The sequence below is a fragment of the Trachypithecus francoisi genome, unplaced genomic scaffold (assembly GCF_009764315.1).
Source record: "Trachypithecus francoisi isolate TF-2019V2 unplaced genomic scaffold, Tfra_2.0 Lachesis_group15, whole genome shotgun sequence".
NCBI classification, from domain to species: domain Eukaryota; kingdom Metazoa; phylum Chordata; class Mammalia; order Primates; family Cercopithecidae; genus Trachypithecus; species Trachypithecus francoisi.
The window spans coordinates 100,320,377-100,344,388 of record NW_022681460.1 but is presented as its reverse complement, the minus strand read 5'-3'; the positions used below and the strand labels follow the sequence as shown (position 1 = coordinate 100,344,388).

Below are 24,012 nucleotides of genomic sequence, written 5' to 3'. Positions count from 1 at the left end.
CTTCCTGAAGTTGTCCACAGGAATCCCGAGCTCGAGGCTGCTCTAGAGAGAGGGCAGCACCTGAGGAGGAAGAGCTCTGCCAGTTACCTCTGCTTCCCTCCACCCCACCAACACCTGCCACAGTGCTTTGCACACCTGGAAAAGAATAATTCTTCTTTAAATGAGGACTTTAATCTATGCTTCTCCTGAACTGCCTGAGTTCAAACTTTATTTACCATAACGCTCAATGAGAAATCCATGTGCATTATAACTCAGTACACACACGTACATCTGTACGTACAGAACTAACCCTGAAAAAAAGGTTACATTAAGAAAAAAAACCTATCTTTATTATATAAGACACACTGACATTTTTTAACTTCTTCCATTTTATTAAAAATGCTAGTCACCACTCACTCAGATGACTTCACAACCTAGTGAGGGAGTGCAACCCTCACTGGGTAAACAATGTCGTAAACTTCCTCCTTCGTTCATCACTCTGTTGTGTGCCTTGCTCCTCTCTCTTCTCGGCTATCCCAGAATTGGCCCCTTCCCAAGGACTGTACCAGGACCTCTCCTCAAAGCCCTCTCCAGCTCTGTGCCAGCACCATCCCAAATGCCCAGGATGGAGAACAATGACTAAGACATAGTCCCCATGCCGAGAAGCCAAGTCTACTGGGTGGGAAACACTGATACTGCCTCTTCCTCTGAAGACAAAAACACTTGTTATCTGTATTCATTCATTCATTCATGCATTCATTCATCCTTTCCCCACCTTGACTCACTCCCACATCATTTGTGGAAACAACAGTTTACATTTGTCAAAAGGTAGGCCAGGCGTGGTGTCTCATGCCTGTAATCCCAGCACTTTGGGAGGCTGAGGCAGGTGGATCACTTGGAGTTCGAGACCAGCCTGGCCAACACAGGGAAACCCCGTTTATATCAAAAAATACAAAAATTAGCCGGGAGTGGTGATTAGTGCCTGTAGTCCTAGTTACTCGGTTAGGCTGAGGCAGGAGAATTGCTAGAATCCAGGAGGCAGAGGTGGCAGGAAGGCACAGGTTGCAGTGAGGCGAGATCACACCACCACACTCCAGCCTGAGTGACAGCACAAGACTCCGTCTCAAAAAAAAAAAAGAGAAAAAAAAAAGATGAATCCATCTAATAGGGTTTCCTTTTTTTGCAATCTTGTTTGTCAAGGGATAATTTTCATGAACTCTAAATTAGGAACTAAAGTGCACTGTCACTGATTCTTGGAAGCCAATGGCCCATTTATTACTCTATGTAGCATTTATAGATGTGGCAGTTTCCCAGATAAATTCAATTTGGCCTCAGCCTCTTAGAAAAGGTTGTGAACTAGAGTATATGCAAAGACTAACCTTCTATACGCTTAAAAACACATAGAAACTGTTTGGGTACATCCATCAGTTTCATCTACTTTTGACTTTGTGCTACCATGCCATCCTACACACATGGGAAACAGTGTACAGAAAGATCCCATTTCTTTTTTTTTTTTTTTTTTTAAAAGGCAGGCGTGGTTGCATGCACCTATAATCCCAGCTACCTGGGAGGCTAAGGCAGGACGATCGCTTAAGCCCAGGAGTTCGAGGCAGGAGTGAGCTATGACTGTACTGCTGTACTCCAGCTTGACCCTGTCAGAGTGAGATCCTGTCTTAAAAAATAAAATTAAATTAAAATATAAAACTTGTTTTAATCAAGAATAAATACAACCCCTCAACCAACATGAGAGCAAAGTTTATACAAGGGACAAGATTCAAACTCTGATTTTTTTTTTTTTTTTTGGTGAGACAGAGTTTCGCTCTTTTTGCCCAGGCTGGAGTGCAATGGCACGATCTCGGCTCACCGCAACCTCTGCCTCCCGGATTCAAGAGATTCTCCTGCCTCAGCCTCCCGAGTAGCTGGGATTACAGGCATGCACCACCATGCCTGGCTAATTTTGTATTTTTAGTAGAGACGGGGTTTCTCCATGTTGGTCAGGCTGGTCTTGAACTCCCGACCTCAGGTGATCCACCTGCCTCAGCCTCCCAAAGTGCTGGGATTACAGGTGTGAGCCACCAAGCCCGGCTCAAACTCTGATTTTTAACAAATCAAATCAAATCCGTGTTTCCACGTTCTAGCTCCCCCCTGCCCCACAGCTGCTCCACTCCACGTGCCCTCTGTTTCAGTCATGCCAAAGGATGCACTGGTCCCACAATCCACCACAGGTTTCTCAGCCTTCCTCTACTAAGCAACTCCAGCTCAGGACTGGAGAGCAATCACAGGCATCACCATCATCTCCTCCAGAAACCTTCTCTGGTGACCCTCTTCTGCATCCTCCTGCCGGTTTGAGCCAGTTCTCTCTCCCCAGCAACTTCCCTTTATCACAACACTCAGTGGCCACTGACGCACTGGTTGTCTACACGCCTGTCTGTACCACAAGACACTGATTTCTTGAATGGAAAGCCGATTATTTCATCTACCACACCTAAATTCAGTCCCTCAGTCCTTCAACAGTACAAAGGCAAATACTGGCCAAGCGTGGTGGATCATGCCTGTAATCTCAGCACTTCAGGAGGTGAGGCAGGCAAACTGCTTGTGTCCAGGTGTTCAAGACCAGCCTGGGCAACATGGTGAAACCCCATCTCTCCTAAAAATACAAAAAATTAGGCAAGGTGGCATGCTCCTGTAGTCCCAGCTACTCAGAAGGCTGAGGTGGGAGGGTAATCTGAGCCCGGGAGGTCAAGGCTGCTGTGACCCAAGATTGCGCCACTGCACACTGCACTCCAGCCTGGGCAACTGGAGTAAGACTGTCTCCAAAAAAAAAAAAAAAAAAAAGGAAAATACTTAACACAAAGAATAATATTGCAGGTTTCAAATGAAAGCCATTGTTTAAAGAATCTTGCAAACTACCTTCCTAATTATTCTGTTGTTACTACAAAGAACACTAGGCATATAAACATATGGTATCTAAACTACACAAGGATAAATCAGTAAGAAATAAGAGGCTTACCGCCCATCTTAAAATACAATCACAAAAGTGCACACCTAAATGTGTACTTCAATGTGCACTAAAACTGATTCAAACTTATTTGGGGTATTAATAGACAATTATTTAAATTAGTGATATTCTACAATGAGCTCATTTTCCCCCCTACATAATATGCTACAATCATTTGTTTCTCTTCTCTCTAAATTATCTACATAATATCAAAAAAGGACTTATGGGGAAAATCTCATTTTCAGTTTTTTTTATATGACAGCGTCTTTCTATGTTCCTTTACATAGCAGAGTAGCAGCTGCTCCTTGGCCTCTGACGCAATTTGAAAACAAGTTTCTGTGAAGTTCCCCACATAGCTCCATTTCACATGCAGAAAGGATTAAAGGCATTCCTACTATTAGTAGCTGGACTGCACAATATAAAGTTTCATTCCTAAATTTTTTTTTTTTTTTTTGAGACAGAGTTTCACTCTTGTTGCCCAGGCTGGAGGGCAGTGGTACCATCTCGGCTCACTGCAACCTCCGCCTCCCAGGTTCAAGCGATTCTCCTGCCTCAGCCTCCTGAGTAGGTGGAATTACAGGCGTGCGCCACCATGCCTGGCTAATTTTGTATCTTTAGTAGAGACAGGGTTTCTCCATGTTGGTCAGGCTGGTCTCAACCTCCTGATCTCAGGTGATCTGCCCGCCTCGACCTCCCAAAGTGTTGGGATTACAGGCGTGAGCCATCGCACCTGGGATAAATAACTATTTTAAGTTATGTTTACTTTTTACAGTCTTATCACCTGAAAGCACTCACTAACGTAGGTGTTAGTGAGTACTAGATGAGATGTGGGTAAACCCCTGGTCTGAGGTGCTCAGGTCACCACCACCATTAATTTTCAGTTACCTAACACTCCAGTAGTCTAGCATTTGCTAGTGTTGTTGCTAAACAAAATGAAGTGACATTCACTCTGCTATTAAAGTGATGTTTGGGCTTCTTTCCAGGATACACAAATTACATCTTTTCTAAGAAAAGACAGGTTGTAAAAATACTCAATAGTGGAAATATTATCAATAAACATCACAAATCAAAAATGTTTAACAGATTCTTTTTCAGAATAGCAGATTTAAACCAAAAAGTTGATGGAAAATTCAGAGAAACTAATGCTATACATTTTATGATTAGAAAAAAAGATGCCATAAAATAGTTACAGTCAGCAACAAAAAAAGGGCTAGTTAGTTCCCCCTTATCTGTGATTTTGCTCCCAAAGTTTCAGTTTCCTGCAGTAGAGTATGATAAGATATTTCGAGAAAAACAGAGAGAGCATATATACATAGCTTTTATTAAGAATATTGTTATAAATGTTGTTTTATTGTTGGTTATTACTGTTAATTTCTTCCTGCGCCTAATTTATAAATTTAACTTTATCATAGGTATGTACGTATAGGAAAAACAGTACATACAGGCTTTCATAACATCTGCAGCTTCAGGCATCTGCTTGGAGTCTCGGAATATATCCTCCATGGATGAGGAGGGACTACTGTACTCTGCTAGCCATATTAAGGGTTTTAAAAGCAAGATGTTTCTCTTTGCTGTGTTCCTTTGCTTATTTAAGAAACAAAAAAACATGTAATGCTTTTTTAGTCTTAAATTTAAAAATTGTATTACACATTATTCACTATGGAAAAATCAGAAAATAGAAGAAAACATAAGAACATAAAATCCATCTATAGTTCCATCACCCTAAGAGATTTATTGGTAGCATTTTTGTTACAAAATAATATTATATTCTGGATTAGCCATTTATATAACAAAGTCCTCCAAATACATTTCACTTACATTTCAAATTTGCTAAAATCAGATTTCATTTTTTAAAACTGTTAAGTTGTAGAGAACAGGAATCATGTATGAGAAAACAATGTCAACATGTAAAGACTAGAACAGCTAACATTAATCAACCACTTCATTATATCTACTGACAAAAACAACAACAAAACATTAAAAGCCTCAGAAATAAGGATCAGAGAGGCATGTTTCCTTATATTCAGTTTCTCAGTGGCCTAAGAGCAAACTGGCAGATTAATCTCACTGCTTTGCATCTCCTATTATCACCAGAGTCCTAAAATATTTCCTGAGAATGAATTATGGCTGTGGCACTAAATAAGGCACAGTGGTACCTGCTTTCTAAAGTGTGCTGTGCAATCGTGATACTACAGATGTACCGTACCCTTAAATACCACACAAATTGAAAGGTAAAATATTAAATATGAATCAGCAATTATCTTTATTAATAAAGAGAGGGGTGGCCGGGCGCGGTGGCTCAAGCCTGTAATCCCAGCACTTTGGGAGGCCGAGGCGGGCGGATCACAAGGTCAGGAGATCGAGACCATCCTGGCTAACACAGTGAAACCCCGTCTCTACTAAAAAATACAAAAAAATAAAATAAAATAAAATAAAGAGAGGGGTACTAAACAACTTTTTCCTTTTCTATGTAGTTTTTAATTTTTCTAATAAAAACAAATGACATGTGAAATGCTCATGACATGATGTTAATTAAAAAAGCAGATCCAAAAATGCATTTAAAGTCTCAGCCTAATTAGTATTAAAAATGTTAAACATAAGACTCAAAACTATAAAACTACTTGAAGAAAAACATTAGACAAATGCTAAAGGACATTGGTTCAAAGATTTTATAGCTAAGACTTCAAAGCACAGGCAACAAAAAAATAATAGACAAATGAGACTATATTAAACTGAAATGCTTCTGCACAGCAAAAGAAACAATCAACAGAATGAAAAACAACCTGATGAATGGGAGAAAATATTTGCAAACTATCCAACAAGGGACTAATATTCAGAATATACAAGAACTCAGACAATTCAATGGCAAAGAACCCACATGATCCAATTAAAAAGTAGGCAAAGAAACGGAAAGGTTAAGCAAAATATGGCAGGCATAGAAAGGCAAATGCATGTTCTGATTCGTATGTGGGAGCTGAAAAGCTTTGAGCTCGAGTATAATTGTGGGTATTAGAAGTGGGGAAGGATAGAGGGAAGGGGAGGATAGCGAGAGGTTGGTTAATGGTTACAAAATTACAGTGAGGTAAGAGGAATGTGTTCTGATGTTCTGGCAGCACTGGAGGGTGAATGTGGTTAACTATAATTTATTGTCTATTTTCAAAAAGCTAGAAGACAGAAGTTTGAATGTTCACAACACAAAAATATAATACATGTTTAAGATGATGGATATGCTAATAATTTGATCATTACATACTGTACACATATATTGAAATGTGACTCTGAATCCCATAAATATGTACAATTATCATGTGTCAACTAAAATTAAAGGGAAAATAATATGAAAATACTCATCTAGACAGAGTAAAGCAACAGACAGGAAATACAAAATTTTACTTCATTATTAGGTTGTAAGATCATGGCTGAATTGTTTTCTTTGTATTTTCAAATATTTTTCACTTTTTTTTTTTTTGAGACAGAGTCTCACTCTCTCGTCCAGGCTGGAGTGCAGGGGCATGATCTCGGCTCACTACAACCTCTGCCCCACAGGTTCAAGCAATCCTCCTGCCTCAGCCTCCCAAGTAACTGGGACTACAGGTGTGCGCCACCATGCCTGGCTAATTTTTGTATTGTTATTAGGGAAAGGGTTTTACCATGTTGGCCAGGCTGGTCTCAAACTCCTGGCATCAAGTGATCCACCTGCCTCGGCCTCCCAAAGTGCTGAGATTACAGGTGTCAGCCACCGTGCCTGGCCTTTTTTTCACATTTTCAATGAGATTGATTTACTTCAAATTTTTGAAGGGGTAGAGAGAGCGCAATGAAAGTAATTTTTCACAAGTGGCACTGCAATTAAATTAGAGAGATTTATTCAATACTCTGATATCGCATCATAAAGCAAACATTCTTAGGTCCAGCTAACATAGGCCCTAAAACAACCTGTACTGATCTATGTTCCCTGGCATGTTAGGAACCAGGCTGCGCAGCAGGAGATGAGCAGCAGGTGAGCTAGCGAAGCTTCATCTGTTTTTACAGCCACTCCCCATCGCTTGCATTACTGCCTGAGCTCCACATCCTGACAGATCAGTGGCAGCATTAGATTCCCATAAGAACATGAGCCCTATAGTAAACTGCACATATGAGGAATCTAGGTTGTGCACTCCCAGAATCTAATACCTGATAATCTGTCACTGTCTCCCATCATCCCCAGATGGGACTGTCTAGTTGTGGGAAAACAAGGTCAGGGTTCCTACTGATTTTACATTATGGTGAGTTGTATAATTATTTCATTATATATTACAATGTAATAATAACTGAAATAAAGCACACAATAAATGTAATGTGCTTGAATCATCCCGAAACCACTCCCCACCACCCCTGCTTCCGACTAGCTCTGTGGAAAAACTGTCTTTTACAAAACCAGTCCCTGGTGCCAAAGACTGCTGCCCTAAAACATAAAAATCAAGTGCCAGTAATATGGATAAGAAACAATGTAACAGAACATGAAACTTCGGTCTCCAGAGCACAAGTACTCCCTTTCTCCTGGCTACATTTTAACTGCCACAGGACACAAGAGCCGCTTTAATGCTATAATTACATCAAGGACTTGGGAATCCTTCTCTGGCAGTCAGGAAGCTTTTTGCTCTATTCTCATACCAGTTAATGCCCTAAAGAATGCTAATTAAGGAGAGTCCAAGTTATTGTCACGCTCTTAAATCTGTCTGATGAACATTTTGTAGCAGAGATACATAAGACGGCTAAGTCTCCAAATTGAACACACAAGGGGAATCAGAAAACAGTAATATTCTCAGTATTATTAAACATTTCCATGGTGCTTTTGATGACTTAAGTGATTCAGAGAAAAACAAGTCAGTTGCTTTTACAAGTTTTCAAATCAGAAGGTATCTATACAAAACATACATTCATATGTCTTACCAATAATGATTCTCCTATAGCAAAGAGGTATTTTAAAAGCCACTGTTGTAAAAATCTTGCCTGTTAAAAAAGAAATACTGTCAGCCCTCCATATCTGTGGGTTTCACATCTGTGGATTTAATCAACACAGACGGAAAATATTTGGGGTAAAAAACTCCATCTGTACTGAACACATAGACTTTTTTCTTGTCATTATGTCCTAAACAATACACAATATAACAACTACTTACACAGCATTTGCATTGTTAGGCATATAAGTAATCTAGTGATGTTTTTAAGTATACAGGAGGATATGTATAGGTTATTTGCAAACATTGTAGCATTTTATATCAAGGCCTTGAGCATGCCCAGATTTTGAAGTCTGCAGGGAGTCCTGGAACTGATCTCCCATGGATACGAAGGAACAACTGAACATGCTTTCCAGGATCCTGTACTTATAGAATAAAAATCATATCTTCCCCCTCCAAAATACGCTTATTTAACAGAAATCTTATTTTTAAAAGTCATGCCATAGTTTGGCTCATTTATCTATTGCCACATTTAGAATTCAAGATCACTATTGTAAACCAATTCTACATACAGTTTAAGATTAGGAAAATTAACATGCATGGGAAAAATACTCATTTTTTGTTTTTTTCTTGAATATTTTGTGCATTCCCTCTGTGACAAGAATAAATAAACAGTAACATACTGGCCAACTACAAAAAGCACCAAAGGTAGAAGCAAAGACACTACTATGTCTGGACAGTATGTCAAATATGTATCAATACATTGTATTTCAGATATAATACATATATGTATCTGAAAGGAAATGAACTTAAATGACTTTAATCAGTTAAAGGCATGCTTTTTGATGCATTTACATTAGATTTTCTGAAAATGTTATTAAATAAACAGGAGATAGTTTAAGCATGGTATGTGATATGGAAAAAAGGTCTAAATCACAAAACGGGTGCCAGCCAGGCTCGGTGGCTCACACCTGTAATTCCAACATTTTAGGAGGCTGAGGCAGGCAGATCGCTGAAGGCTGAGGCAGGCAGGTGGCTTGAGCCCAGGAAGTGAAGACCAGCCTGGGCAACATGGCAAATCCTTGTCTCTAAATAAAATATTAGCTGGGTATGTTGGTATACACCTGTAGTCCCAGCTAATCAGTAAGCTGAGGCAAGGAGGACTGCTTGAGCCTAGAAGGTCGAGGCTGCAGTGAGCTGTGAATGCGCCACTGCACTCCAGCCTGGGTGACAGGGCAAGATTCCATCTTGAAAAAACAAACAAACAAAAAAATAGATGCCATAAGGGTTACAATTAAAAAGCACAGATTTCGGTCAAACACAGTGGCTCATGCCTGTAATCCTACCACTTTGGGAGGCTGAGGCAAGTGGATCGCTTGATCTCAGGGGTTTGAGACTAGCCTGGGCATCATGGCAAAACATCTTTTCTTTTTTTTTTTTTTTTAAAGCACAGGTTTTGAATGCTACATGCAGGGTTTGTCATGAAACTAAGTAACTTTTTCAAAAAATCAAAGGTAAGGAAGTCCTTAGGGAAGAAGCTTAGGGGCAAACAGGGGCAACAGAGAGTGAGGAAGGAATTCTGGAAAATAGGAAGCCAGAGAAGAAGAAACTCATTGGTATATAGACCCAGCCCAAGTCTCTGGTTGACCCTAAATCATGCACGTGGCAAACTGGGAGCAATCTAACTAAGATCTGAGCCACAACCCACCACAGCCATGAAAAAGTTTGTAGTTTGAGTCTAACAAAGTTAATTACCTGCTGAAATTATTTTTTAGTTTTATTTATTTATTTTTTGAGACGGAGTCTCACTCTGTTGCCCAGGCTGGAGTGCAGTGGTACGATCTCGACTCACTGCAATCTCTGCCTCCTGGGTTCAAGTGATTCTCCTGCCTTAGCCTCCCGAGGAGCTGGGACTACAGGTACGTGCTACCATGTCCAGCTAATTTTTGTATTTTTTAGTAAAGACAGGATTCTACCATGCTGGCCAGGCTGGTCTTGAATTCCTGACCTCAAGTGATCCACCCACCTCAGCCTCCCAAAGTGCTGGGATTACAGGCATGAGCCACCACACCTGGCCAATTACCTGCTGAAATTAAAATACAAATATTAACATCGTTCTAAGGAATGTAACTAAATCCAGTCTCCACAAGAGAACATTCACAATGTCCAGGAAACCATTCCAAATTACTCAATATACAAAGAACCAGGAAAACATGACCCATTCTCAAGGGAAACCATCCCAACAACAGGTATCAACAATCCTCAGATGATGCAGAAGTTGGAATTATTAGACAATGACTTTTTTTTTGAGACAGGGTCTTGCTCTGTCACCAGGCTGGAGTGCAGTGGCGTGATCTTGGCTTCATCCAACCTTGACCTCCTGAGCTCAGGGGATCCTCTCCCCTCAGCCTCCTAAGTAGCTGGGACTACAGGAACATGCCATCATGCCTGGCTAATTTTATTTTTAGTAGAGACAGGGTCTCACTATGTTGCCCAGGCTGGTCTCAAACTCCTGAGCTCCAGCCATCTTCCCTCCTTTGCCCCTACAAGTACTACGATTACATTCATGAGCCACCACACCTGGGCTTTTTTCTTCTTCTTTTTTAAACTTTTTTAAGAGACAGGGTCTCGCTCTATCTCTCAGGCTGGAGTGGAATGGTGCAATTATAGCTCATTACAGCCTCGAACTGGGCTCAAGCAATCCTTCCACCATAGCCTCCCTAGTAGCTGGGAATAAAAATGTGTACCACCACAGCCAGTAGACAAGGACTTTAAACAACCTATTGTAACTATGTTCAATGAGGTAAAGAAATACAGACTAAGTGGCCAGGAACTCAAAAAATTGAGAAAAAAAAAAAAAAGAATGAAAACAGAAACACAGGCTCCAAATGAAATAAAAGAAACTCTCTACAGAGAAACAGAAAAAATAAACTGAATGAAAATACATAACTAAAATATACAATATATGCAATAAAAAATTCACTGGATGGGCTTAATAAAAGAAGAATGATGTCAGAGGAAAGAGTCAGTGAGCCTGTGGATAGATAAAAATTATATAACATGAAGAAGACAAAGAAATGAACATAGAAAAAAGGAACAGAGCATTAGGAAATACCAAAACATCAAAAGATCTCCTACATGTGGGTAACTGCAGTCTCAGAGGAGAAGAAAAAGAATATAGAACACAAAGAGTATTTGAATAAAGTCTAAAAACTTCCCAAATCCAGCGAAAACTATAAATTTATAGACTCAATAAGTTCAGCCAACCCCAACAGGATAATCGCAAAGAAAGCTATGTCTACGTGCATCATATTCAGACTGCTAAAACCAATGGTAAATAGAGAATCTTGAAAATAACCAGAGAAAATTAACACATTATATACAGGAAAATGACAATTCAAATGACACAAACATCTCATCTTAAACCTTGGAGGCCAGAAGACAGTGGAACTACAGCCTCAAAACGCTGAAAGAAAAACCCAGAATTCTATATCCATTGAAAATATCCTACGTGAATAAAGGCAAAATAAAGACATTTTCAGATAAAGAAAAAAATTAGATAATCATTTGCCAACCAAACCATTGATACAAGAAATACTGAAGGAAGTTCACAAGGCTAAAAGAAAAGGATACCAAAAAAGAAACCTGGATCTTCAGGAATGAATGAGGAACACTGAAAATCGTAAATATCTGAGTAAATATTTTTTTCTCCTTATTTCCCAAAATACATACAGTGTTTAAAGTAAAATTATAACACCACTTTGTGGGATTTATAATGAATGCAGATGTAATACATTTGCCCAATTAAAACCTAAAAGACTATAAGGAATGGTTGTAAATGAACCTATACGATTGTAAGGTCTCTACATTCTATGTGAAATGGTATAATATGAACTCTGAGAAGACTATTAAAAGTTATGGATAGATATTGAAATTTCTAAAATAATGCAAAAAGATAAAACAAAAACAGCCAATAGAGAAATTAAAACGGAAGTCTTTTAAAAAACTCAAATAATCCAAAAGAAGGCAGAAAACAAGGTACACAAAAGAACAAAACACAGAGAAAGCAAACAAAAAGCAAATTTTAAAATGACAGACCTAACCATACCAATAAGGACATTAAATTGGACTAAATACTCCAACTAAATGTCAGAGTCACCGGGCGCGGTGGCTCACGCCTGTGATCCCAGCACTTTGGGAGGCCAAGGCAGGCAGATCACCTGAGGTTGGGAGTTCAAGACCAGCCTGACCAACATGGAGAAACCCCATCTCTACTAAAAATACAAAATTAGCCGGGCATGGTGGCGCATGCCTGTAATCCCAGCTACTTGGTAGGCAGAGGCAGGAGAATCGCATGAATCCGGCAGGCGGAGGTTGCAGTGAGCCAAGATCATGCCATTGCACTCTAGCCTGGGCAACAGAGCAAAGACTCCAGCTCAAAAAAAAAAAAAAAAGCAAAACCCAGCTATACACTGTCTACAAGAGACTCACTCTGTATATACACAGATAGGTCTAGAATAAATACAAAGAAAATACCAGGTTGGCTGGGTGTGGCGGCTCACACCTGTAATCTCAGCACTTTGGGAGGTCAAGGCGGGTGGGTCACTTGAGACCAGCCTGGGCAACATGGCAAAACCCTGTCTCTACTAAAAATACAAAAATTAGCTGGGCATGGTGGCACACGCCTGTAATCTCAGCTACTCGGGAGGCTGAGGCAGAAGAATCACTTGAACCCAGAAGGTGGAGGTTGCAGTGAGCCGAGATCGCACCACTGCATTCCAGCCTGGGCAACAGAATAAGACTCTGTATCAAAAAGAAAAATAAAAATAATAAAAGAATATACCAGGCAAATATAAAAAGTATAAGGAGGATGAAGTGATTATAATAATATCAGATAAGGTAGACTTAAAAATAATAGTATTACAAAAGATAAAGGAGGACATTTTATAAAGACGCCAGTTTATCAGAAAGACAACACAATCTTAAACATGTATGCCCCCAATAATCCAGTCACAAAATACATGACATGAAAATTGACAAGATTAAAAGGGTAAACAGACAATTTTACAATCATAGGCGATTTTAACAACCCTTCTCAAAAACTGACATAACAACTAAATCTAAAAAAATCAGTAAAGATATAGAATAAGACTGGGCACAGTGGCTCATGCCTGTAATCCTGGCACTTTGGGAGGCTGAGGTGGGAGGATTGCTTGAGCTCAAGAGTTCAAGGTCAGCCTGGGCAACATGGTGAAACTCCATCTCTACAAAAAAATACAAAAATTAGCCAGGCATCCTAGCATGCGTCTGTAGTCCCAGGTACTCAGGAAGCTGAGCTGGGAAAAGGGCTTGAGCCCAGGAGGTGGAGGTTACAGTGAGCTGAGATCATACCACTGTACTCTGGCCTGGGTGACAGAGCCAGACACTGTCTCAAAGAAAAACACCAAAAAAAGACATAGGATATATGAATAATACTAACTGATATTGATGTTCTTTTAAGTGCACACAGTATATTCAGCAAGATAGAACTTACGCTTGACTATTAAGGAAATTTTAGTACATTTAAGAGGACTGAAATCCTATTGAAATCTTTAGTCACAACAGAATGAAATTATAAACTAGTAACAAGAAATCTAAGAAAATCCTAAGCATTTGGAAATGAAACAACACATTTCTAAATAATCCAACATCAAAGAAGAAATCACAAAACTTTTCCAACTTAATGATATTGAAAACATACTAATAAACAGTTAACATACAACTAAAGCAGTACTTAGAGGATAATTTATAGCTTTAAATGCTTCTATTAGAAAAGGAAAATGCTTCAAGTCAATGACTTGCAGAGTCTTAGCTATGTACACATTGCTAGCTGACCATGAGGCCTGTGCACCCACAGAGGACAGAAGGTCCAGACAAAAGTAAACATTGGGGCAGACTTGTAAACTGCTTGAATGTTGAGTCTGTTCCCTAACTTAGCTGGCAAAGGGTTCAAGCTTTACTGGCTCAAGGCGTTTCAGCACAACCTCTGATCAATCACTGGCTAATCAGTAAGATATTAATATGTTGACCTGCGAACAACCTCATGGACGCCAGGCTTAAAAGTTTTAAAAAGAATTTAGAAAAAAGAAGAAAAGAAGAACCAATCGCATACGGTTCTAGCTCAAGAAACTGGAAAAAGAAGAGCAAAGTAAACCCAAGCAAGTAAAAGGAAAAAAGAAACAGAAACCAACAAAATAGACATCATCAAACAATAAAGAAAAATGAACACAGCCAAAAGCTAGTTCTTGAGAGAGATCAACAAAACTGGTAACAGCTGGCTAGAATCAACAAGGAAAAATGAGACACAAATGAGTAATATCACGAATAAAAACCAGTTATCACTATAGATTTTGCAAACATCAAAAGGATAATAAAAAGCACAGGTAAAGTTCAAAGTTATAAGCAGCCTTTTAGCAAATTCAAGGCTGAACAATCACCCTGAAAGAGTTGTCTCTACAATTCTAATATTTATCTGTTCAGCATAATCAAAAGGTGTGCTTTTTAAAAATATAATTTAACATAAGCACACTCAATAATTTAGACTGAGGCAAAGCCAAGTATCTTCCCTCATCCCAACAATCATCCTGAAAAAGCTTCGAAGGCAGGATATCAGGAATTCATACAACTATCTGAATTTGGGCCTTTATTTTATTTATAATTACTGTGCAACTTTTTATGACACACAATAATTGTTGGGATCCTGCCTCTTCTAAAGTGCCTTTATCAATTTCTGCTTTTAAAAAGTTTCTTATGGTATTTACTGTGTGTGTTCCAATCTCTAGCTTTCAAAATATGTGAAAAAGTTCTTTTTCTAAAGCCACTTTTATAAAAATTATATTCAGAGACAATGTCCTACAATGCATTTAAAGACACTCAAAACAATGTCTAAACATTGAGAGTATGGCTAGAAAGTTCTACTACATTTGAAATATTGTTGAGCTCTTCCCCCCAATTTAATAAAACTACATTAAAAATATAAATTTCCAAAATATAAATGAGCTATTCAGATTTGACCATTAAAGATGATTTCCTGGCCAGGCACGGTGGCTCACGCCTGTAATCCCAGCACTTTGGGAGGCTGAGGTGAGTGGATCATGAGGTCAGGAGTTCAAGACCAGCCTAACCAACATGGTGAAAACTCATCTCTATTAAAAATACAAAAATTAGCCAGGCATGGTGGCAGTCCCCTGTAACCCCAGCTACTCAGGAGGCTGAGGCAGGAGAATTCCTTGAACCTGGGAGGTGGAGGTTGCAGTGAGCCGAGATCACACCACTCCACTCCAGCCTAGGCGACAGAGCAAGACTCTGTCTCCAAAAACAAAAAAATATTTCCTGCTTGACTACTTTTGAGAAAAATTCTCACATGGTGAAGATAAGTGGTCTTTCCATGGGATCAAGTCCCACAATGGCCATGTACTGCTTCATCTGAAGAGCCAGAGGGGGAATAATGCTAAATGCACAGCTTGTAGGGGTTACCACTTATCTAAACAACCCAAAGCCAGCAGGGACCCGCTTCCCAGCAGCAGCAAATGAAAAGCAACAGAAACCAAATGGCACTCAAGAAAAGGGTTTTAGTAATTAGTATAAAAAGGTTTCCTATAAACGAGAACTTTCATATTCAAAATGTCAAAAATGGCCAGGCACAGTGGCTCACACTTGTAATCCCAGCACCTTGGGAGCCCAAGGTGAGAGGATGGCTTGAGGCCAAGAGTTCAAGATCAGCCAAGCAACATGGGAAGGCCCAATCTCTACAAGAAAATTTTGAAAAAATTAGCAGGGTGTGGTGAGTGCATACCTATAGTCCTGGCTACTCAAGAGGCTGAGGCAAGAGGATGCTTGAGCCCAGGAGTTTGATCGAGGCTGCAATGAGTTATAATCATGCCACCACACTCCAGTTTGGGCAACAGAGTGAAACCCAGTCTCCCAAACAAAGTCAAAAATGGCTTTAAAAATCTTGATTAGAATAATACTCAAAGAAAAAAAAAGGTGTCAGTTAAAAAGCAACTCCTTAAATGTAAATCAGAAATAGTTTGTAACAGAGCCAAAGAAACCATTATAAGCTGATACATAAATAGGCATTTAATGATTTTCTCAATGTTACATTATTGATCTAAGAGGCCCTCTGTTTCCGCTGAAATGAATAAGTAATTCGTTTAAGATAACATTAATAGGGGCCAGGCGCAGTGGCTCATGCCTGTAATCCCAGCACTTTGGGAGGCCGAGGAGGGCGGATCACGAGGTCAGGCGTTCGAGACCATCCTGTCTAACACGCTAAAACCCCGTTTCTACTAAAAATACAAAACAAAAATTAGCCGGGCATGGTGGCAGGCACCTGTAGTCCCAGCTACTCGGGAGGCTAAGGCAGGAGAATCACTTGAACCTGGGAGGCGGAGGTTGCAGTGAGCTGAGATCGCACCACTGCACTCCAGCCTGGGTGACAGAGCGAGACTTTGTCTCAAAAAAAAAAAAAAAAAAATTAACAGGATTTGCAGCACATCAGATACCCTGAGTCCTTCTTATCATTAGAATCACCATTATAAAGAACAAATCTCACATTGTCTTTTGGTGAAACATCTGCATAATTTTAGAAATCACAGCAAAAGAGCAGAGACATTAGTTACATCCATCACATGCAAAAAGGCATTTCCGAGTCACAAGACCATGAATATCATTTATGCAACATTTACTTACTAATGTCAGAAACTACCACTTTATGCACTGAAAACGCAATGGTGACTGAGACATGGTACCTACTCTCAAAGAGTTTACAGTCTATCTGTGAAAACAATACAAAAAGGTATGAAAGCACACAGAATGAGGTCCAATACCCTACAAAGAGAGCCAGAGACAACATCAAAGAGGCCGGGTGCAGTGGCTCATGCCTGTAATCACAGAACTTTGGGAGGCTGAGATGGGCGGATCACTTGAGGCCAGGAGTTCGAGACCAGCCTGGCCAACATAGCAAAACTCCATCTCTACAAAAAACACAAAAATTAGCCAGTGTGGTGGTGCATGCTTGTAACCCCAGCTATTTGGGAGGCTGAGTCACAAGAATTGCCTGAACCCAGGAGGCGGAGGCTGCAGTGAGCCGAGTTCATGCCACTCCACTCTCGCCTGGGCAAAACAAGAGACCCTGTCTGAAAAAAGGAAGAGGGGAACGGAGAAAAGAGGAGGGGGCCAGATTCTGGTGGGAGGTGATGACTGCATAAAAGATTGGCTTCTTCTGGCAAAGGAAATGTTGTCAGAGGCACAACATGCTCAAACTGCCAAGTATTTTGTTAAGAGTTGCCTTTTGCATAAAAAAAGAGACTATAGCTGAAAATTAAACTTTACTGGCAAAGCTGCACGTATCAAGAGAACAGGGATCTACTTAACCTAGGAGGAAAAAACGTAAAATATCACAATTTCATCTTGGCCTATTCCCCATATCCCCCATTCAAACCCACATTTATTTCCTCATGCTACAGTGTGTGTCAGGCATGAGAGAGGACTCAGGGCTGAACAAGAGGGACCCAACATTGCCCTCAGGAAACCAACGCAATGAGCAATCAGATAATAGAGCGCTTCTGAAATGGCTACACATGATTCTGAAATGTAGCTCCCTGATTAGAGTTACCATGGAATAAAATGCTTAGCTTAAAAGCTACTGTTTTAAGAATTGTCCAGTAGTAAAGAAGAGAGCAACTGTTATTTGACATCAGATATGATGGTATACCAGGAATTTTAAAAGAAACTTTGACATCCCACACACATAAAAAAGGAATCATGCTTGAATTTTCAAATAAATGCTACTAACTCATGTTTTACAGACTTCAAAGCACTCTTACACACTGTTCACAGCAAGGGAGGCCAAGCAGTTATTTTAATAATTACCTACCACTGGTCAAGCACTGATTGTGTAGTACGGGGCTCTTTGCTGGAAACTTAATATCCATGATCTCATTTCATCCTCACAACAATCATGCAAGGTAACTATTATCTCCCTCTTACAAACACGGAACCTGCGGCTTTGAGGGTTTACATAACCTGCCCAAAGACACATGGCTGACAAGTGGTGGAGCCAAAGTTAGTCCCCGTGTCAGTCTGTGAAACTCCGTTTATCCCGCTGCACAGCTTCAATGTCACTGAATGTGGCCAGCAAAGGAGCTGAAGAGTATACAGTGAGCAGAGGAAGCTGGATTAGACTTCAGGTCAGGACTTTGAACTCAGTCTTCTTGGAGCCATGCTGAAGCCTCACTATAACTGTAACCTCAAGGTCCCCACCCCCACCTGAAGTTATCTTGAGCTTTCTAATAATTCAATCCCTCTGGATTCTCTCTAAACCATCTTTCTAAGGATGGTAGGGAAATGGATCACAGAAAAAATCTCTATGCAAAAAAATTAAAATATTTAACAAGCAACATCAATCACACCCTGCATCTACCACTATCCCTGGTGTCTGATGCTCCTGAAGTACATTCCGCACTGAAATCTGCTATTAAAGAACCATACCAAAAGCTCAAAACCATGCCAAGGTTCATTTACTCCATCTCATGGAATCCTCACAATAACACTAAAGTCCATACTATTATGCTTAGTTTACAGAGATAAGCAGAAGTTCATCAACGTTAAATAAGGCACCCAAGGTCACACAACTGTAAGTGATGTTGCAGTATGATTCCAAAAGCCTAAGCTTTTCCCCTCTACAACACAGCCTGGATTCCTGCGATAGTCAGACAGTGAAAGAAAAATACCAAAATACTGTGATCTGAATTTGTATATTTGCAGAAATTTTCATATATAATTACTCAACAGTTCTATCAGAATTATATAGTTTCACTGTGTGGCATTTTCTTAAAGTAAAAAACAAACATATCACTTAAATTTTTCACATCTTTTACATTATCAAAGCAGCATGGTACTTGAAATTTATTTGAATATGTAGCTTAACAATACATATTTTCTTTTTTTTGAGACAGAGTCTCGCTCTGTTGCCCAGGCTGGACTGCAGTGGCGCGATCTCGGCTCACTGCAAGCTCCATTTCCCAGGTTCACACCATTCGCCTGCCTCAGCCTCCCAAGTAGCTGGGACTACAGGTGCCCGCCACCACACCTGGCTAATTTTTTTTTGCATTTTTTTTTTTCAGTAGAGACGAGGTTTCACCGTGTTAGCCAGGATGGTCTTGATCTTCTGACCTCGTGATCCGCCCGCCTCAGCCTCCCAAAGTGCTGGGATTACAGGCATAAGCCACTGTGCCCGGCCAACAACACACACTTTCATCAATATTTTATTCAAAAACTTTCCATCTTAAGAAAACAAAACATTTAATTGATGGTTAATATCAAAATTATTTAGGATCCTACAAGAGACAGGGTGCCCCATCTTTTTAGAACTCTTTTATTTATTTATTTGTTTTTACTGAGACAGGGTCTCACTCTGTCGCCCAGGCTAGAGTGCAGTGGGCACGGATGTTGGCTCACTGTAACCTCCAACTCCTGGGTTCAAGCAATTCTCCTGCCTAGCCTTCCAAGTAGCTGGGATTACGTGTGCACGCCACCACGCCCAGCTAATTTTTGCATATTTAGTAGAGATGGGGTTTCACCTTATTTGCCAGGCTGGTCTCGAACTCCTGACCTCAGATGATCTGCCTGCCTCGGCCTCCCCAAGTGCTGGGATTACAAGTGAGAGCCACCGTACCCAGCCTAGAACCGTATTTTAAAAGCAAACAAAATATTCAGTTTACTTGTTTGTAAAACAAGGCTGGGCATAGTGGCTCATGCCTGTAATCCCAGCACTTTGAAAGGCTGAGGTGGGTGGATCACCTGAGGTCAGGGGTTCAAGACCAAACTGGCCAACATTGTGAAACCCCGTCTCCACTAAAAATACAAAAATTAGCCACGTGTCATGTTGCACACCTGTAATCCCAGCTACAGGGGAGGCTGAGGCAGAGAAGTTCTTGAACGCAAGAAACAGAGGTTGCGGTGAGCCAAGATTGTGCCACTGCACTCCAGCCTAGGCGACAGAGCGAGACTCTGTCTCAAACAACAACAACAACAAAAACAAGTATTTGATACAAGTTTAATGGAGTGAATAAATCTCAAATATGTATAAACAAATGGGGGAAGTACAGAGATGAACAGGTCAATGTAAGTATTAATTTACTATAGGTACTTCTCATTCTCAAAGTAAATCTGCAACTCACTTTAGAAAAAGTGCAACGAGAACGAGAAAGGAACAGAATGGAGGTAAATGAAAAAATTTACTATGTAGCGTACCTAATGAATCAAAAGATTTGTCTTATTTTCTCATCTATACATGATACTTACTAATTATTTCATTTATTTCAGAGACAATCTCAAAAACAAACCAGGCAGCAATGAGTGTAAGCTGACTGAGCCCACAGCTTTTAAATTAAGCGGGCAGTGGGAGGGCAACCTCTCACTGTATTTAATATACAAAACAGAAAACCAAAACACTTACCAATCTTTACTTGCTCGGGCTGGCTAAGGGAAACAAATGCTGATGTGTCATCAATCCAGGATATCTGAATGTTACCTGCAATCGCAAATTAAAAATAAAGTGAACATTTGTCCATGTGGAGAGCTATCAGATTTAATGTGCATATCTTACATATTTCAGTATATTCTATCTTTAAAGAGAGAGAAGGTGCTTATTTAAAACGTGATCAAAATCTCAGCACTATAGAGAGTTGGCCTGTTTAAAGGCTACCACAGCAGTTATTTAGGTTAAAACTTCAAGAGAAGAGACAAACCAGTGGGAAAAGAAGCGATTAGAAATTTAACACAATAGAAAGATCCTTCCAGATTAAACCCTGGGGCTTGTCATCATTCAGTGCAATACCAGGATTGGAGACTTATTTTCCTATCAAGACCACTAACAAAAATCAGAGACCAATAGGTTCAAAAACACAACTTTTTTTTTTTTTTTGAGACCCATGTGAGTGTCACCCCGTCGCCCAAGCTGGAGTGCAGTGGCACAATCTCAGTTCACTTCAACCTCTGCCTCCTAGTTCAAGCAATCCTCCCAACCCAGTGTCCCAAGTAGCTGTGACTACAGGCACACACCACCATGCTTACACATAATCTTGTTGAAAACAGTGTTAGAGGCCAGGCGCAGTGACTCATGCCTATAATCCCAGCACTTTGTGAGGCCGAGGTGGGAGGATCACCGGAGGTTGGGAGTTTGAGACCAGCCTGACCAACATGGAGAAACCCCATCTCTACTAAAAATGCAAAATTAGCTGGACGTGGTGGCACATGCCTGTAATCCCAGCTACTCAGGAAGCTGAGGCAGGAGAATCGCTTGAACCTGGCAGGCAGAGGTTGAGGTGAGCCGAGATCGCGCCATTGCACTCTAGCCTGGGCAACAAGAGCGAAACTCTGTCTCTAATAATAATAATAATAATAATAGTGTTAGTACTTAAAGTAACTTTGTATGCCTTAATGTTTGTTCTGACTTATTTTAAATATTTACATTCAGAAATGGCATGCCGTATTATCAGTGTAGGAGGCTCTGCTGTGAAAGTCTACTATTCTAAAATATCAATTTAAAATAAAGACAAGAAAAAATAGATCGGGCTCAGTGGCTCATGCCTGTAATTCCAGCAGTTTGGGAGTCCGAGGTGGGAGGATCACTTGAGCCCAGGAGTTCGAGGCCAGCCTGGGCTACACGGCAAGACCCCAGTTCTCTTTTTAAAAAAATAAAAAATAAAATAAAATTTTAAAAAAATGAAAAATGGTGTTAGTTATATGGGAGGCCTACTTTGTATCTGCTTTTTACTCTAAACGTTAAAATACGAGCACTTTACTTTAACTTCTTTTAACAAATTCTTCAAATATTTTTTAAATGGCTACACACTAGAAGATACATAAATACTTACTAAACCGTTTTTTTTTTTTTGAGACGGAGTCTCGCTCTGTCGCCCGGGCTGGAGTGCAGTGGCCGGATCTCAGCTCACTGCAAGCTCCGCCTCCCGGGTTTACGCCATTCTCCTGCCTTAGCCTCCCGAGTAGCTGGGACTACAGGCGCCCGCCACCTCGCCCAGCTAGTTTTTTGTATTTTTTAGTAGAGACGGGGTTTCACAGTGTTAGCCAGGATGGTCTCGATCTTCTGACCTCGTGATCCGCCCGTCTCGGCCTCCCAAAGTGCTGGGATTACAGGCTTGAGCCACCAGGCCCGGCCCTAAACTTTTTTACTACTGGACATTTAGGTTTTGTGGCTTTCACTTTATCCAAGAATTTCTAAAGAGACTAGCTTAAATGCTTCGTTTGTTAAAGTAAGAGAGGTATTGCTGAGGGTTTACAATCAGAATGGTTTTCATGAACACATATCAGGAGACTGCTCAAACGAACCTAATCACATGACCTGGTAAAAAAGGAAAGAGAAGGACTGCCCTACCTCACACACGTATCACAATTCCTGATCTACCCAAACATCTGTCACTTTGATTAATCTAAAGCAGAGACGACCTCCCCTCCCATTATGAAACATACAAGCCCTCTGAGTTTAATCTTAAAAATTATTTACGCTCAGCCACAGGTTATTTTCCCCGGTCAGTAGTAAGGGCAGTCATCATCATGGTGTTTTGCTTTCCATGAATTAATAGCTCTGTATTGTGAGGTGCTATTAAAAGTTTCTCAGATCACATTAGCACAAAGATAACAGTATCCTAAACCAGAAAATTCAAAGAGTGAAATTAAAATTTTGAATATTAACATTCTTTTATGCCCAGGCCAAAGCTGTCTTTCTACTTCTGACCACCTATACCAAATGAATAGCAAAACCCTAAAAGGTACATCTGAACTTGTGACTTACCAAAGGCACTGAAAAGCTGGTAAAGGTCGCTGGTCTTCCATTCTTTGGGGAACGTCACATGGAGAACATGATCACGTTTAGGCTGCACTATAAGACAAATTTATAATGAAATGTTGATGGGTGAAAAGTGATCAAATAAACCAGCGGTTCTTTGATGAAACTAAGTCTAAGCTAATATGCAGACCTGTTATGAATTCCTCATGATTACCAAACAACTCCTGAAAGTATGCCTAGGATTGGTAGGATTCTGCCATGGTAATCTAGACCTTAGGTTCTGATACATTACAGAACCCACAACAAACTGAACCCTATGCAAAGACATCTTCTCTTCTTATGAAGTTCCTGTGCAAATTATGTTTATTTTTAAATTTTATATATATATATATATTTTCTGAGACAGGGTTTTGCCCTGTCATCCAGGCTAGAGTGCAGTGGCACGGTAATAGCTCACTGTGGCCTCAAACTCCCGGGCTCAAGTTATCCTCCCACCTCAATCTTCTGAGCAGCTGAGGCTAGAGGTGCATGCCACCATGCCTGGCTAATTTTTTTATCCTTTAATTTTATTTTTGTAGAGATGGGGGTCTCACTATGTTACCCAGGCTGGTCTCGAATTCCTAGCCTCAAGTGATCCTCCCACCTCGGTCTCCAAAAGTGCTGGAATTACAGGCATGAACCACCACACCTAACTGTGCAGATTATTCAGAAGAAAAACAAGGCTGCTCTGTTCATGAAGTTTCACTTCACTAAACATTTAACTTTCCCATTTTAATATAATTAGCTTAAAAAAAAAAAAGCACTATCCAAATTAAACGGACTAATTGTTAAGTAAGGCAATCCTGAGTCATAATCTTGTTTTCTAATCCCAAACCTAGACCTTTTCTGTGCAGCTCTAAGCAAGAGACCTAATCACTCTAACCACCCTGGACTATAAACTGAGAATGGCGATATTTAGCATCAGAATTCTTGTGAGAATGACAGACCAAAATATCAGTCTAACATGGAGGGCAACACAACAGTATGTCCTCAAACTATCATTGCAACAATTATTATCACCAAGTATAGTTCACCCACTTCTACCTGCCAATGACATGCATTAAGGTAAAAAAGAACAAATGAAACAGCAGAAAAAAAAGCAGAGGAAAAGAAAAAGCAACTACCTCCCATAGACCCTCCATGTTTTTTAAATAAAAAAACAAAACAAAACAAAAATCAACCTACTAAATTCAAATATATACACACTCAAG

At 40.1% G+C, this 24,012-nt stretch overlaps 1 protein-coding gene across 11 annotated transcripts in view; it reads right to left on the bottom strand.

The window, feature by feature from the left end:
* The window catches only part of PARN (poly(A)-specific ribonuclease), a 198,772-nt gene that overhangs the window by 100,861 nt on the left and 73,899 nt on the right, over positions 1–24,012 (bottom strand). For 8 of the 11 annotated variants that reach the window (XM_033235685.1, XM_033235686.1, XM_033235684.1 and 5 more), the window contains 2 exons: positions 22,769–22,855; positions 20,414–20,488 (listed from right to left, as the gene is read on the bottom strand). In XM_033235685.1, the coding sequence (XP_033091576.1) occupies positions 20,414–20,488; positions 22,769–22,855 (162 nt within the window). Of the gene's footprint in view, positions 1–7,353; positions 7,967–17,394; positions 17,451–17,493; positions 18,656–20,413; positions 20,489–22,768; positions 22,856–24,012 lie in introns of those variants that run through there. The other 3 variants (XM_033235689.1, XM_033235691.1, XM_033235693.1) reach the window with 3 other exon arrangements.